At 44.6% G+C, this 16,999-nt stretch overlaps 1 protein-coding gene across 1 annotated transcript; it reads right to left on the bottom strand.

The window, feature by feature from the left end:
• Positions 1-780: 780 nt before the first annotated feature.
• Positions 781-16,004, bottom strand: BPIFA3 (BPI fold containing family A member 3). The gene is made up of 7 exons (XM_014856460.3): positions 15,881-16,004; positions 5,854-6,004; positions 3,937-4,044; positions 3,138-3,287; positions 1,854-1,938; positions 1,362-1,425; positions 781-815 (listed from the first exon to the last, which is right to left on the bottom strand). Exons 1-7 carry the CDS (start codon positions 16,002-16,004, stop codon positions 781-783), a joined length of 717 nt encoding a protein of 238 aa, XP_014711946.2.
• Between the last annotated feature and the right edge of the window lie 995 nt (positions 16,005-16,999).

Below are 16,999 nucleotides of genomic sequence, written 5' to 3'. Positions count from 1 at the left end.
CCTCCCACCTGCAGTGTGAGGGCCCCTGTTGCTCCACATCCTGTGAGATTTCTGTTCCCATTTTCCAGGTGAGGAAGAGCAAAAGGGAAAGTGCCTTGTCCCAAACCTAGCTAGTGAGTCATAGGACCAGCATTCATCCATCATTTAAGCTCAGGTATTTGCTGAGCTCACACACTGTGCCAGCCCTGCACTGGGGCTGGGGTCATTGGTCTCCCCAGTGCACGTGGTCCACACCCTCATGGAACCTGTCTTTGGGCTGGATTGAATTTGAACTCGGTGCCAACATTTATGCTTTTCCACTCCGTCACCCTTTCTCTACACTCCCTTGGAGCCCAAAAAGTGCTTGGCATGTAGGAGGTGCTCAATAAGTGTAGGTGGACTGAATGAGGGAATGGGAAATCTCCACAGGGCCTTCCCTGCATTGATGAGCAAACCCATAGATGGGTTTCTGGCTCCAAATTACTGGAAAAGAGTATGTTCTCAGATACTTCTGGGCTGATGAGCAAATGCAGGCATATTTAGTCTCAAGATGAACCTTCATCAAGTTTACTTCTGGAACCTAAACCTCAGGGCCCAGACTGGGGGACCCCTGCACCTTCAGAGTTAGAATTTATTATGGGAGAGGACAGAATGTCCACAGGGCCTGTGGTCAACGTTTTCGGGTCAGTGGAAGCCGCAATCTAAGGAAGGCGTAAGGTCCCAAGGTGTGGAATCTCCTTCTAATAATCATCAGTGCATCGCTGGAGGACACTAAGTCTGACATGCAGGGGGTTGGCTGATTCACAGTTGGTTGAGTTCCTGAGCAGCAGCCTGTTCTGTAAGGAGAAGAGGCAGTGTCAGTCACCAGCATGTCTGTCCCTCCAAATCCTAGATCCCCACTGAAGGGGACCCTCATCCACCCATGCTGACCAAGAGCCAGTGCCAGGAGCACTTGTGTTAGAACTCTTTCCAAGTGATAGCTAGTGAAGCGCTTCTTGTTGTCTTCCATTCTCGAGACTGTGAGCCCCGTGAGGGCGGGGACCGTATCTGTTTATCTGCAGCTCAAGGGGGGTGGTCTCAGTCTGGGGTGGGGCCAGTGCTCCCTGAAGGATTGAGTGGAAATCTTGGGAGAAGCCACAAGCTCTGGTGAGTGGTAGGTGTGAGTGACTTGGTGGGGCACAGCCGGCTTGGTAGGGATCTCCTCTGCTGTCCCAGCTTTCTCACAGGACAGTAATGGTCATCATCATGTGGTCACCTCTAAGTGATCTCAGAGCACATGCAGGCTCCCCTGAGCAGGCCTCGCTGGGAGCTCCATGTGGGGCACCTCCTCCAGCCATTTTCCAGTCCTGAGTCCTCCTCCCTGGATGGACACACACACTCACCCATGAGGCTTTTCAACAGTTTCACATCCAGCTGCCTGAGGACTTCACCTGTCAGAGGACACACCTGGGCCAGCAGCACAGACAGAAGGGTCAGACCAGAGACCAGGAAAAGAACCCTAGAGGCCTGTGGCTAGAAGCTTAGACTCCACTGGATTTCCACAAGGAATCATGGCAAGAGTGTTGCCTTGTATTAATCGCCAACCACATGCCATGCACAGCACTTTCTTGCTGTGTCTCTCTCAATCCCTGTGACATCTCTATCAGCTAGGGACCATACTGGTTCCCATGCTACAGATGGGAAAACTGAGGCTCAGCAAGGCTAAGTCACTTGCCCAAGGACACCCAGCCAGCAGATGGCAAAACTGAAATTTTTAAGAGGTCTTTCAGGTTCTGTTACCCAGGGTTTGAAACTCTTTGCTGGGCTGCCATTAGATATGCCCCGACCCTCACACTCAAGGATGCCCACGGAAAAAATATTTTTCTCAGGCTTACCTGACTTTCTACCTGGTGTGGGATAACTTTTTTCAGATTGTGTCTGAGGTTGCGGAGAAAATGTTTCATCTTTGGTGGGCAATCTCTAGAAAGAGAGGCAGACGTACAGAATGGACAGATAAACATGGGCAGTATAAATGCCAGGTGCTAAGTGTTGAGTACACCTCACACAGTCGTTGCATCCTCAGCCAGCCCTGTCCAGGAGGCATCACCATCAGCAAAAAAGGGCGATTCAGAGGGATGATGCCACTTGTCCGAGGTCACATGGCCTGTAAGTGTTGAATAGACTAGAACAAGGTCAGTAGAGCTCCAGGGTCCACAGTCTGCCCCCTGCACTGTCCTGTTCATGAGCAACTGGCATGATCTAGGCATTCAGTGAAAGTCAGATGAATAAATGAATGGACATCCACCTAAGACTTCGTTGCTTCCAGCATCCTGGAATTCCAGAGAGAAACCTGATGCAAATCTTGCCCTCGAGGGACTCAGTGTGCTGAGGTTGGCAGACTTGGTCAGCCACGGTGTGGATCTTCATTTACCTGTTTTTTCTGTCTTGTTCACCACTGTATCTCTGGCATCAAGCACGCTGTGCCTGGCACACAGTAGGCTCTCAGTAAATATTTGTTGAATGAATGAGGGATGAGGAGGAGCTTTAGAGAAGAAGGGAAGGGTATTCCAGGCAAAGGATCAGCACGTGCAAAGGCAAGGTTGTGTGCAAATGCATGGCGTGTTGAAGGAGGGATGGGTCCTTCCAAGAGACTATAGGGCAGAGAGCTGCAGAGTAGGGCAGGGGAGAGCACGGTAGGGCCTTGAGTGACATCCATCAGTTTGCTGTTCATCCAGAGGGCTCTGGAGAACCACTGGAGGGTTTGGAGCAGAGGCCACAGACATGACCAGTTTTCTGTGCTAGAAAGTTACTGCTGCTGCAGGAGAGAATGCACTGAAGGAGGCGAGGTCTGAGTCGGGGGAAGGAGGGGGAGGCTCTCACAACTGTCCAGGTCGTGGACTATGAGCTGGGGGCAGTGGCTGTGGGGATGGAGAGAAAGGGAGCAAGTGGGGGCGGCCAGGAGGTCATTGATGGGAGCGGGTGAAGAGGGGCTGTGGGGAGTGAGGAGGGAGAGTCTGGCTTCTGGGAGGTGGCAGGGCCGACACTGAGGTGGGGACGTGGGAGGAGGAGCAGATCCTGGGGAAAGGGTGAGATCCGTTTGGAGCTCATCCGGGAGGTGGTGGAGCTGTGTGGCCGCAGCTAGGAATGGTCACCCTGGGGAGGGGCAGCTGGGACCTTACTGAGTCAGGACTGTCATGTGGACGCTGCTGGGCTCCACGCCGCAATCGCCTATCCCCAGATCCCTCCGGCCAAACTCGTCTTTCTCCAGCCAGAACTCCACAACGAGGTTTGTGTGCACATGCGCCTTTATGATCTTGTTATTGAAGGGCCTGGGGACAAGAGAGAGGAGGAGGAAAGGAAAGGGCAGGAGACGGAGGAAGAGCAGGGGTGGAAGCAGCTGAGGAGAAGAGTGGCTCTTTAGACAAACGGACAAACCGGCCCCCTGGGCTCCTCCCGGCCTGCATGTTGAATCCTGCAGTCGGTGATTATGAGAAAACTGCTATGAGCCAGAGCGGCTTCTGAAAGTCCTTTAAATAGACCAGATTAGGGGCCTTTGGAAATTCAGAAGCTGAGAGTTAATCTTATTTTTAAAATCCTCACCGCTTAGCTGCAGCCCTTTCCTTGGGAGCAATGGATGTTATAGGATGGTTTGAACAGGAGGAGGAAAGGATGATAAGATAATTAGAATTTCCCTTTTTTTAAGTCCATTAGTGATCTCACATAGGTTTAAATGAACAAATGACCTGCCCCCACTGACCACTGATGGTCATCCACATGTCAGCTGAAGAAACCAAGGAACAGAGACATGCAGTGACTTGTCCAAGATCACACAGCCAGTGAGTTAAGAATCCAAGATTTGAAACCAGGTTGGTGTCAGATAGATCTGGGTCCCCAGGTTGCCAAATTCCCCTCCCCCGCAGTGCCAGGTTCCCATCAGGAGGAGCAGCACCCCTCAGACCCCACTTCTGTGTGACTCACAGTCTCATGTCAGTGTCGAATTCAAGGGAGAAGTTTGCAGAGAACCACTCCTTCTGGAAAGACATCCAGATCTCGCCACAGTCCAGCTGAATGTTCGTGATGTTGGCGCTGCACAAGGAGAGAGCAGAGGCCCCACAAGAGGGAGGGACCACAGACGTGAAGGTCTTGGACTGAGAAACAAGCCTGGCCCGTCTGTAGAAAGGGCCTGGCAGGGGGATTTGGAGTCAGATCCTTTTACAGATGCTCTGAGGGCAGGAGCCCCGGGCTGCACGCTGTCCCAGGGTCTCCTGATAGATACAGCTGATCTGTGCAACCCACAGCCAACTGCAGACCCAGACCCTGGGCTTGTTCTCAGACCAAGCCTCCCCTCTCACAAGACGGCCCCACCATCAACCAGGTGCCCAGAGCCACACCCCAGGAGCTGTCTGTGACTTCTCTCCAGCCCTGACTTCCACATGCAACCTGCCAGAGAATCAAGTTGTCTCTGCCTGCAAAATATATCCTGAACTTGGCCTCTTCCCACCACCTCTGTCACTTTCACCTGGTCCAGGTCACCATCACTTCTTGCCTGGAGATGCTCTAGTTTCTGGCTCCTTGTCATGAACTTGGTCTCTCTGCAAACTTTTCTCCATGTGGCAGCCACAGGGGCCCTAACACTCCGTCACTCAACATTCTCCACTGGTTTCTCACTGCCCTTGGAATAAAACCCAAACGCCACACCATAGCTCTTAAGACTTGCAGGTCTAGCCCATCTGCCTCTGCGACCCCATCTCCTACCATCCTCCCCCTTCTCACCCAGCCACATAGGACTTTTTCTCTTCCTCAAACACACCAGTCTCTTCCCTGCCTCAGGGCCTTTGCATTCCCCACTCCCCATTTCCTTCAAGTCTCTCACTTCCTTCCCTTCATTCAAGTTTCTACTTAAGGGTTACTTCTTTAGAAAGGCCTCCTGATCAGCCCCTCACTCTCTCACCCCTTACCTTGCTAACTTTCTCTTGGATACATCCCTCCATCTGAAATTAGTTGTTTACTTCCAGGGCCTATCTCCCTAATGAGGATGCGAGATCCAAAAACGCAGTGACCCTGTGTCTGGTCTATAGCTATATTCCTCACACCCAGCCCAGGTCCTGGTATGCAGTAGGCACTCAACAAATAATTATGACAACTGTTAAAGGAATGAATGAAGAGAGGTGATTGCAACTGCACACGTCAAGGAGAACCCTCTTGGTGAGCACTGGTGCTCATGAAATGGAGAGAGTGAGGGATTTGAATCAGAGAGATGGGAGCTCGAGGCTGCAGATGCAATTGAGCAGCTTGGAGAGTGGGAAGCTGAGGGACAGGGGAGGTGAGCAGGACAGGCCCAGTTCTGCATAGTTAATGGAGTAACCAGTGGCCTTGTGCAGCAGAGAAAGCTCCCAACCCCTCCTGTGGGCGGGAACAGTTCTCATGCCCATTTCACTGATGAGGATCAGAGGCCCAAGCTCAGGTTGCTCAAATGCCTTGCCCAGAGTCCCACAGCTGTCAAGCAAGAAAGTGGGGTTCAAATGTCTGACTCTAGTCCTGAGGTCCTTTGGCACCCCAGATGTTTATCCAGGCTATGTTCTCTGTGTACCGTTGTTATAGATGAGGCCAGAGTGGTCCAGCAACTTCTCTAAGGCTGGTGGCAGAGCCAGGATTTAAATGCAGAAACTTTTATTTCCAAGCCTTCACCTTTAATTACCCTGATAAGCTGCCTCCCCAAATGACCCCTTGTATTGGGGTACTTACTCGTCTTGTATTGGGCCTTACATCTCCTCCTTCTAATCTTCCTTTTCCTTCCCTCTTCACAGGCCTTGTACCTCCATCCCCTCAGCTCTGAGTTCTGACCCAGAGCTTTACAAAGAGTTCCTGGGCCAGGGCTGGGGTTCAGGGTCTCACCTGCCTTCTTGACGCTGCTGAAGCTTCATGCTGCTAATTAGCCAGCCCACCATCCCTGGGGCCATCTGGCCTGAGACATTCAGACTGTCTAGGAGACAGATATTCCGGATTCGGCCTTCTGCGTTGTGCTTCATGAGGCCCTGGGAAATAACTGGCAATGGACAAAGGACATGGCACAATGTCATGGAAAACATGGGGAGTTTGGAGTCAGGAGACCTAGGTTGCAGGCTGGTGCACCCATTTCTTGCTGAGTGATTGGTGCCTGTCATTCCCCCACCCCCAACCCTGAGACCCACATTCTTGATTTGCGAAATTTACTTTGCAGAGTTGATGTGATGCACCTGCAGAGGGTCTGGCAGGCCACGCTCCTCAAAGGAGAGGTTATGGTTGAAAGTTCCCCCAGTGCCATATTGCTGAATCTGGGACACAGAGCCTGGCATACAGGATGTAGATCACAATAAATGTTGAAGAGAAACATAGGTGGGCAAACACTCAGCTGCAGTCCTGAGACAGCTGATAAGAGCCTTGCAGACTGGAGGCCTACACCAACTGTAAGCCCCTGAGCCTAGAAATCAGCCATCCTGGGGGCCTGATCACTTAACAGGAAAATTGCCACAGGAATATGCTATTAGCTGTTGCAACTGACTGTTCTGGGGCTCCCCGTCTCTGATAAAGTGACTGAAGGGACCATACCAGCCACATGCAGCTGAACACTACAACCAGCTGGCCAGGGGGACAGCCTAGCCTCCTTGGGCACCAGCAGCAAGAGCCACCCTGCCACAACAGAAGGACACAAGTAGCCCATAGAGAGGATACTCCTGGAACATTTGGAACTGGTGACGAGTGGGAAGCACAGGGCTGGGCCTCATAAGGCATTGATTACATAAGGCCATCTCTCCAAGGCCCAGAGATGTAGCTGACCTAGCTAATGCACATATATAAGCAAAGAGAATGAGGCAAAATGAGGAGGCAAAGGAATATGTTCCAAGTAAGGGAATAGGACAAAACCCCAGGAAAAGAACTAAACAAAACAGAGATAAACAATCTACCTGAGAAAGAGTTCAAACAAACAGTCATGAGGATGCTCACTCATTGTGGGAGAAGAATGGATGAACTCAGTGAGAACTTCAACAAAGAACTGGAAAAGATAAAAAAGAAACCTATAATAAGTACACAAAAAATTAAGAGAAAGAAACCCAAACATAATACTAAAGAAAGCCATCAAACCACAAGGGAAGAGAGCAAGAGAAGAAGGAAACAGAGAAGAACTAATAAAAGACCCAGAAAAAGAGTAACAAGATGGCAATAAGTACATATTTATCAATAGCGACTTGAAATGTCAATGAACTAAATCCTCCAATCGAAAGGCATATGGTGATCGATTGGATAAAGAAATGAGACCCATATATATGCTGCATACAAAAGACACACTTCAGACCTAAAGACACTCACAAACTGAAAGTGAAGGGATGGAAAAAGATACTCCATGCAAATGGCAATGAGAAGAAAGCTGAGGTAGCAATACTTATATCAGACAAAATAGACTTTAAAACAAAAACTCTAACATGAGACAAGGAAGACTACTACATAATGATAAAGGGAACAATCCAACAAGAGGATACAACACTTGTAAATATCTATGAACCCAACATAGGAGCACCTAAATATAAAAAGGAATTATTAAAAGACCTAAAAGGAGAATTAGTAATACAATAATAGTAGGGGACTTTAACAGTCGACTTACACCAACGGATAGATCATTGAAACAGAAGATCAATAAGGAAATATTAGCCTTAAATGACACATTAGTCCAGATGGACTTAATAGATTAATACAGAACATCCCATCCAAAAAGTGCAGAATACACATTCTTTTCAAATGCATATGGAACATTCTTCAGGATACATCACATATTAGGCACAAAACAAGTCTCAGTAAATTAGGAAGATTGAAACAATACCAAGCACCTTTCTGAGCACAATGGCATGAAACAAGAAATCAGCCACAGGAAGAAAATCAGAAAAGCCACAAATATGTGGAGATTAAACAAAATGCTACTGAACAACAATTGGGTCAATGGAGAAATCAAAGGAGAAATAAAAAAATACCTGGAGACAATTGAAAAGGAAAATAAAACATGCCAAAATTTATGGGATACAGCAAAAACGGTTCTTAGAGGGAAGTTTATAGCAATACAAGCCTACCTCAACAAACAAGAAAAATCTCAATTAAACAATCCAATAATGCACCTAAAGGAACTGGAGAAAGAGGAACAAATAAAGCCTAAAATCAGTAAAAGGAAGGAAATAATAAAAATCAGAGAGGAAATAAATGAAATAGAGACTAAGAATACAATAGAAAAAGTCAATGAAACCAAAAGCTGGTTCTTTGAAAAGATAAACAAATTGACAAATCTTTAGCTAGACTCACCAAGGAAAAAAGAGTGAAGGCTCAAATAAATAAAATCAGAAATGAAAGAGGAGAAATGAGAGAAGACAGCTCAGAAATACAAAAGAATATAAGAGAATACTATGAAAAACTATATGCCAACAAATTGGATAATCTAGAAGAAATGGATAAATTCTTAGAATCATACAACCTTCCAAAACTGAATCAAGAGGAAATAGAGAATTTGAATAGACAAATCACCAGTAAGGAGATTGCAACAGTAATCAAAAACCTCCCAGAAAATAAGAGTCCAGGACCAGATGGCTTCCCTCGTGAATTCTACCCAACATCCAAAGAATACTTAATACCTATCCTTCTCAAACTCTTCCAAGACGTTGAAGAGGAGGGGAGGCTTCCTAACTCATTCTATGAAGCCAACATTACCCTGAAACCTAAACTAGACAAGGAGAACATGAAACAAGAAAATTCCAGGCCAATATCACTGATGTACATTGGTGCAAAAATCCCCAACAAAACACTGGCAAATCGAGTACAACAATACATTAAAACAACCATACACCATGATCAAGTGGGATTTACTCCAGGGATGCAGGGATGGTTCAACATCCACAAACCAATCAACGTGATACACCAATTAACAAAATGAAGAATAAAAATCACATGATCATCTCAATAGATGCAGAGAAAGCATTTGACAAGATACAGCATTCATTTATGATAAAAACTCTGACTAAAATGGATGTAGAAGGAAAGTACCTCAACATAATAAAGGCCATATATGGCAAACCCACAGCTAACATCAATCTCAATGGAGAAAAACTGAAATCTATCCCTCTAAGAACAGGAGCCAGACAAGGATGCCCACTTTCACCACTCTTATTTAACATAGTATTGGAAGTCCTAGCTGGAGCAATCAGGCAAGAAAAAGAAGTAAAAGGGATCCAAATTGGAAAGGAAGAAGTGAAACTTTCACTATTTGCAGATGGCATGATTTTATATATAGAAAAGCCTAAGGAATCCACTAAAAATTTTAGAAATAATAAATGAACATGGTAAAATTGCAGGATACAAACTCAACATACAAAAACCAGTTGTGTTTCTATACACTAACGTTGAAGTATCAGAAAGAGAAATTAAGAGTACAATTACGTTTACAATTGCAACAAAAAGAATAAAACACCTAGGAATAAACTTAACCAAAGAGGTGAAAGATCTGTACATTGAAAACTATAAAACGTTGTGGAAAGAAATTTAAGAAGACACAAAGAATGGAAAGATATTCCATGCTCTTGGATTGGAAGAATTAACATAGTTAAAATGTCCATACTTCCTAAAGCAATCTACAGATTCAATGCAATCCCTATTAAACTTCCAACAACAGTTTTCACAGGAATAGAACAAAGATTCTTAAAACTTACATGGAAGAACAAAAGACCCCAAATAACCAAAGGAATTCTGAGTAAAAAGAACAAAGTGGGAGGTATCACACACCCTGATTTCAAAATATACTACAAAGCTATAGTAACCCAAACAGTGTGGTACTGGCACAAAAACAGACACATGGATCAATGGAACAGAATGGAGAGCCCAGAAATAAATGCACACATCTATGGACAGCAAATTTTCAACAAGGGAGCCAAGAACATACAATGGAGAAAGGAAAGTCTCTTCAATAAATAGTGGTGGGAAAACTGGACAGCCAAATGCAAAAGAATGAAAGTACACCATTATCTTACACCATACACAAGAAGTGACTCAAAATGGATTAAAGACTTGAATGTAGGACCCAAAACCACGAAACTTCTAGAAGAAAACATAGGCAATACACTCTTCATTGTCAGTCTTAGCAGCATATTTTCAAGTATCATGTCTGACCGAGGGAGGGAGACAATAGGAAAAACAAACAAATGGATCTACATCAAACCAAAAACCTTCTACATGGTAAAAGAAACCATCAGCAAAACAAAAAGACAACCTAACAATTGGGAGAAGATATTTGCAAACCATATATCTGATAAGGGGTTAATATCCAAAATATGCAAAGAACCTACACATCATAACAGCAAAAAAACCAAGAACCCAATTAAAAAATGAGCAAAAGATCTGAACAGACATTTCTCCAAAGAAGATATACAGATGGCCAACAGGCGCATCAGAAGATGTTCGACATCCTTAACTAACAGGGAAATGCAAATCCAAACTACAATGAGATATCACCTCACTCTTGTCAGAATGGCTATAATTAATAAGGCAGGAAATAGTGCTGGAGAGGACGTGGAGAGAGGGTAACTCTCATACACTGCTGGTGTGAGCGCTAACTGCCGCAGCCACTATGGAAAACAGTATGGAGATTTCTCAGAAAATTAAGAATAGAACTACCATACGATTCAGCTATTCCACTGCTGGATATTTATCCAAAGAACATGAAAATACGGATGCGTCAAGACACATGCACCCCTTTGTTCACTGCAGCAGTATTCACAGTAGCCAAGACTTGGAGGTGACCTAGGTGCCCATCAAGGGATGAATGAGTAAAGAAGATGTGGTATACACACAATGGAATACTACTCAGCCATAAGAAATGATGAAATCCGGCCACTTGTGACAACACGGATGGACCTTGAGGGTATAATGCTAAGTGAAATAAGTCAGAAGGAGAAAGCCAAATACCGTATGATCTCACTCATAAGTAGAAGACAAAAACAACAACAATCACATAGAGACAGAGACTAGATTGGTGGTTACCAGAGGGGAGGTGGGGAGGGAGGAGGGTGAAAGGGGTGACTGGGCACCTGTGTGGGGATGGATGGTAACTAGTCCTTTGCTGGTGAACATGATGTAATCTACACAGGAATTGAAATACATAATGATGTACACCTGAAATTTATATAATGTTATAAACCAGTTACCACAATAAAAACAAAGAAACAAACAAACAAATAAATAAAAAGTAGGTGGGCAAATAAGGAGAGAAGAAATGCAAATCCTCCCACCCCAGGCCTGGAATAAACTGCAGGACTGAGTAGAGCTACCAGCAGAAAAGAACGAATCCCAAAAGGAAGAGAATTTTAAAAGCTATGGACATACTTAGGTCCTGCATGTCTTGGCTCTAGACTCTCCTGCCCAGGATGCGGGCCCAGCTCTGACGGACCTTGGAGCTCACCACTGGACACATTGATTTCACTGACTTGACCCTCCCTATGATCAGGTCCCACACTGAGACCTATGGGTTACTGCAGAAAGCACTGTTATAGGTCAACCCCCGCATCCCCAGGGCCAGCTCCCAGACCCCCTCTCAGCACCTTATGTTTACAAGAAAGTATGTCTGGAGTCACAGATCTGGGTTCAAATCCAAGTTCTGTCAGCAACCAGAGCGATGATTTCCTCATCTGTATAATAGGGGCAGTGAGAATACCAATTTCATAGGATTCTTGTGAGGAACATTGAGACCATTCATGCAAAGAATATTTATTGGGCATCTACTGGGTGTCAGGCCCTGTGCTGGGCACTAAAGACACAAATCAGTTTTCTGTTTAGTAGGAGAGACATTCATTAACCTAACACTTTCAAGGGTAGAGTGGAACTGTTGGTACGCCTAGAACTCTTAGTAGTCCTTGGTTAATGATGATACTAGCTCAGGGGAATTTGTGAGCACCCTTCACTAGTAGTTGCCAATGCAGTATCCTTTGATATATCCATCTATCCTTTACCTACTCATCTATCCAATATCCACCCATCAATTCATCCTTCCATCCACCCTCCCATCCATCCATCCTCACATCCATCCTCCATCTATCCACATATCCAATATCCATTCATCCTCCCATCCATTTTCCCATCCATGCACTCTCCAATCCATCCTTCCTATCATTCCATCCATCCTATATTCCCGTCTTAACTCTGTTTTGACTCAGGCACTCTCTCCAATTCCTGGTCCAGATAAGCCTGTTGATTATCTGAGCCATTACTACACGGTGACTCTTTCAGGTTTAAAGTTGGCATGTGACCCAGGTTGGCCTTATTAGCCTAAGCAGAAGATCTTCTGTTTCATGTTTGAGAAAAATGTGTCTTCTCTTTCTCCTACTGGTAAGGAACAGGACAGCCTGTAGCTGCAAAGGCCACTGGCCTCCATTTTCCTACCACACGGGGGACCAGCAGCCTGAGGATGAAACCAGGATGATAGTGGAGCTAAAAAATGGACAAAATCCAGTTCTGGATCGCAGCTTTGAGCTGCTGATTGAACCCAACCTGGATTTTGCCATGCCATTGACTTTCAGTTACATGATATAGCTCTTTTTATTGTTTCAGCCAGGTTGAGTTGGGTTTTCTGTCACTTGCACCTAAGCATCCTAACTGATACATGAGAGGTGGTTGTAGCGATAAATATATTCACAGGTGGAAAAGCACTTTGCATGTACTTTCCTTCATTTAGATCTCAAAAGCAGCCCCATTCTAACTTCACCCATTGTACAGATGGGGATACCGAGGCCCACAACAACACAGGAATGTATTTGATAACCTAATTGAAATGGATACATTGATGACAAACCATAAAATGCCAAGTTATGATGAGGGAAAATGGGAAACATTCATAATCTAAAACCATTAAGAAATAGAAATAGCAACTGAGGATCTCATTCTCAAAAAGCTTTTGATCTAGATGGTTTTATGGAAGGGTTACAGCAAACTTTTAAGAAGAGGTAATTGTGAGAGAAATTAGAAAAATAAGAAAGTGCCAAATTCATTTTATGAGCCTGGTACAAATTGCCTAGCCTCAAGGACAGTACAAGGAAAGAAAGTCACACATCAAGTTTAGGTATGAAAAATGTGCTAAAATCCTAAATAAATCATTAGCTAAGAAATCTAACAGCTAACAGTATGTTGAAAAATATCATATTACCCTGTAAAATATCATATTTTAGTATGATACATTATAGATATATTATAAAAATAGTACATTATAAATATTTCATTATAGTACATTAGAAAAATATCATATTTATTCCAGAAATGCTAGAATGGGTTCAACATCAGAAAATCTATTAATATGTTTTATCACATTAATGGATTAGAGGAAACAATGGATTAAATCTTGTATGCAGAAAAATATTTGTTAAAGGCCAATACTGATTTATGATTCAGAAAAATTCAGAAAACTAGGAATGTAAGGGGACATTCTTAAATGCTGAAAACCATATTCCAAAAGTCTACAGGAAATATCATACTTAGTGGAGAATTCTAGACACATTCCCACCCCATAGGAGTCTTAGCTATACCGCAAGGTATGAAAAAGTCACAGAAAGTATAAGGTTTAGAAGAGAAGAGAGAAAACTGTCACCATTTGCAGATGACATAACCCTTTAGCTAGAAAATCCAACAGAATAAATAAGACAAACCATTAGAACTAAGAAGAGGTCAGCAAGGCTTTTGGACAGCAGATTAATTTTCAAAAATCATCAGCTTTCCTCTCATGTGTACCAACTAGAAAATAGAATAGAAAGTCAGGGAATATTTACTGTAGCAACAAAACTATAAGTTCTCTAGGAATCAATTTAACAAAACATGCTTAAGATGTTTATAGGGCTTTAAAATTCTATTAAGGGTCATACGGTAAAATCTGAATAAATTGAGAGCTATACTAAGGTTGTGATTGTGTGACAATATTGCGAAAATGTTAATTCTCTCTAAATTAACAAACAAATTCAATGTAACTCCAATCAAATTTCCAGATGATTTTTTTTTCTTTTTTAAGGAACTCAACACATCCCAAAATTCATTTGGAGGAAGAAAGGTCCATCAGATAAAACCGCATTTTACAAAGATGTAGTATTTAAAATATTATGTTATTGGTGTTGAAACAGTTACAGAGACACAGAGTACAGAGCTCAGAAGGGAATCTGTGTGTTTGGAAACTTGATGATGAAGCAGACGGGCTGAGAAAATGGACTCGTTACATGGAGACGGGGGAAGCTGGCCCTCTAACTCATGCACATAAACATACATAAAGATGGCCTCCAGATGGACTAAAATCCGACATGTGAAAGGTAAACTGTAAAGCTATTAGGAATAACAAAGCAGAATGTGTCTGGGATAGGGACAAGGGCTTAGGACTCATCAAACAGAAACCATAAGATGAAATTTTGATGAGTTTGAAAATATTCTTGTTCAATGAAGGACCTACAAATAAAGTGAATAGATGACATTTTGGGAGAAATGTTAGCAGTGCTTAGACCTGCCAAGAGACTAATGTTAAGAATAAATTAACATCTCCTTAAGTGAAGGAGAATAAAAGAAAAAGAAAGTAAATAGAAAAATGGTCAAAAGATAAGAATAGAGAATTCAAAGAAATCAAAATGGCTAACAAAATTTCAAGAAGATGCTCAAACTAATTAGGTCAAGTCAAGTTAAAACAATTAGATATCACTCAACTATACATCAGACTGGCAACAATTTGAGAGATGGAGTTATGGACTGAATTGTGCCCCTCCACCCTTTACATATTGAGCCCAGCTCTCCAGTGTGACTATACTGGAGCCAGGGCCTTCAAGGAGGTGATCAGGGTTAAATGAGGTCATAATGGTGGGGCCTAATCTGATAGGACTGGTGTTCTTCTAAGAAGAGGAAGAGACACCAAGATGCACTCTCTCTCTCTGTGCACACACATAGGTGAGGACACAGCAAGAAGGTAGCCATCTGCAGCCAAGAAGAGAGGCTTCCTCAGAAACCAATGCTGTGGGCACCTCCATCTTGGACTTCCAGCTAGAACTGTGGGAAAATAAATGTCTCTTGTTTTAGCCACTTGGTCTGTGGTATCTTGTTATGGCAGCCTAAGTAGACTGGTTAAGATGGATACTCCCCAGAGTTGGGAAAGACGGAGAGACAGTTATGCTTGTTTATTACTGGAGCCAGTGTAGACAGGCACAGCCATTCTAGAGAGCAATCTGGCAGTCTTTAGTTAAATTGAGTTAGCACCTGCCCAAGCGCCCAGCCATCCCCTTTCTGGGTATATTGCAGAGAAATTCTCCCCCAGATCCTAACAGGGACCCATGCAGGGATGTTCATCTCAGTGTAGTTTGTAATAGTGGGGAACGAGAGACAACTCAAGAGTCCATCCCAAGGGGAACGGCCAAGTGGTGGTGAAATGGAGGAATCTCATGGACTTCTCTGCACCAGTCTGAAGCCAGAGACGTCAACAGCAGAGTGTCCAGTGAAAATAATAAAAAACAATGATATCTATATGGCAGTACCATTTAAGTAAATCAAAACACTGCATGTATCATTTTCATAAGGATGTGGACATACTTAAACACATATATTAAACACGGTGCGGTGCCTGCCGGGGAGTGGTGAATGGGAGTGAGGATGAGAGGGAAAGTTGAAAATACATAAAATAAAACAAACAGGGACTTTGTGGTGATTCGTGACGATGATGACGTGCTATGAATTGGCATATGATCAGCTCAACCTCAATTTTCTGTACTTGAGGTGAGGTCTAAGGAAAAAAAGAAGAAAGGAGGGGACGTGACTGACCCGAGGTCACCCAGCAAGTCAGTGGTGGGCCCAGACGATGCTTCCCCTCCCACCCCGTGACAATGGGCAGAGTGCGGGCTCAGCTTACATCTCGCCAGGGCAGACTTGCTGTCCATGTGGGCCTTGGCCAGGCCAGGCCAGGGCTGCTCGTGCAGGGCCGAGGGCAAGGCCAGCAAGCTGAGGAGGACCAGGAGCCTCCAGAGTGGATGCATCTTCGATTCTGGGACCTGCAGGTGTCAAGAAGGGTCAGATGGTACCCAGGCTGATGGCTGTGTGGGTGGCCACCCGGAGGGATGGACTCATGGTTTTCCGTGGGAAGATGACACCAGAGTCAACCCCAGCATGCTGTGGGGAGGTGTTGTGACGGGCTCTGGCAGCTGTCCCTGGGGCTTGCTCACATGGTAAGGGCAGCAGGTGGAACCCTGTGGGGAGGCCAGGGCTGCAGAGGGAGGCCTTGTTGCTTGGAGACGCCCAGCAGAGCCCACTGTTGGGTCATCTAGCAGGAGTCCTCTCCCAGACCCTGCACAGGCTGGATGTTGGTGACTCTCAGTGAATAAATAAAGGAATGAATGAACGGGTGAGGATGGCTAATCCCAGGCTCTCCAATGGGACTAGGACTTTCTTAAGGGCAAGATTATCCTCAATGCCTGCCATGATGCTTGCTTGCCAGAAATTAAGTGCTAGTGAATGTTTGTTGAGTGACTAAATGACTGAATACATGAATGAGTAAGGATGGCTGATCTGTGAATCCCCTACCAAATTATCAGTTTCTTATGGGCAAGGTGTGAGTCTAATTAATCCTCATGTGCCCCGTACCTCCCTTGTTTACCATCCAGTAGATACTAATGAATGTTTGTTAAATGATGCAAATGAACGAATGAATGAAGGAATGATTGGGTGGATTGATTCATGGTTTGTCGATAAGACTTACAGGAGGGGCACAGAGAGCCTTGAAGCCAAAGCATTAGGTTTACCTCATTGCTCTGGGGTTGGGTGTAGGAGAGAATTCAGTGCAAATCTCCCTGTCCTCCCCATGTCAAGAAATGGCACCACAGCCCATCCAGTTGCTCTGGCCCCAGCCCTGGAGTCCCCCTGACTCCTCTTTCCTCATCTCCCACAACCATCTGTCAGGAAATCCTATCAACACTTCTGGACTCTGACCACGCCTAACGAATCCTCCTCAGCCACCATCTTGGCCTGAATTACT

This window comes from Equus asinus, chromosome 15 (genome assembly GCF_041296235.1).
Source record: "Equus asinus isolate D_3611 breed Donkey chromosome 15, EquAss-T2T_v2, whole genome shotgun sequence".
Classification (NCBI taxonomy): domain Eukaryota; kingdom Metazoa; phylum Chordata; class Mammalia; order Perissodactyla; family Equidae; genus Equus; species Equus asinus.
This window is presented reverse-complemented; position numbering and strand designations above follow the sequence as displayed.

Excerpts from the sequence above, each read along its gene's own strand:
- BPIFA3 (XM_014856460.3), bottom strand. The coding sequence starts at position 16,004 with ATGCATCCACTCTGGAGGCTCCTGGTCCTCCTCAGCTTGCTGGCCTTG. Across the intron at positions 3,288-3,936 it reads TTCGACACTGACATGAGACT|GCCCTTCAATAACAAGATCA; the intron begins GTGAGTCACACA and ends TCTTGTCCCCAG. Across the intron at positions 816-1,361 it reads ACTGTTGAAAAGCCTCATGG|AACAGGCTGCTGCTCAGGAA; the intron begins GTGAGTGTGTGT and ends TTCTCCTTACAG.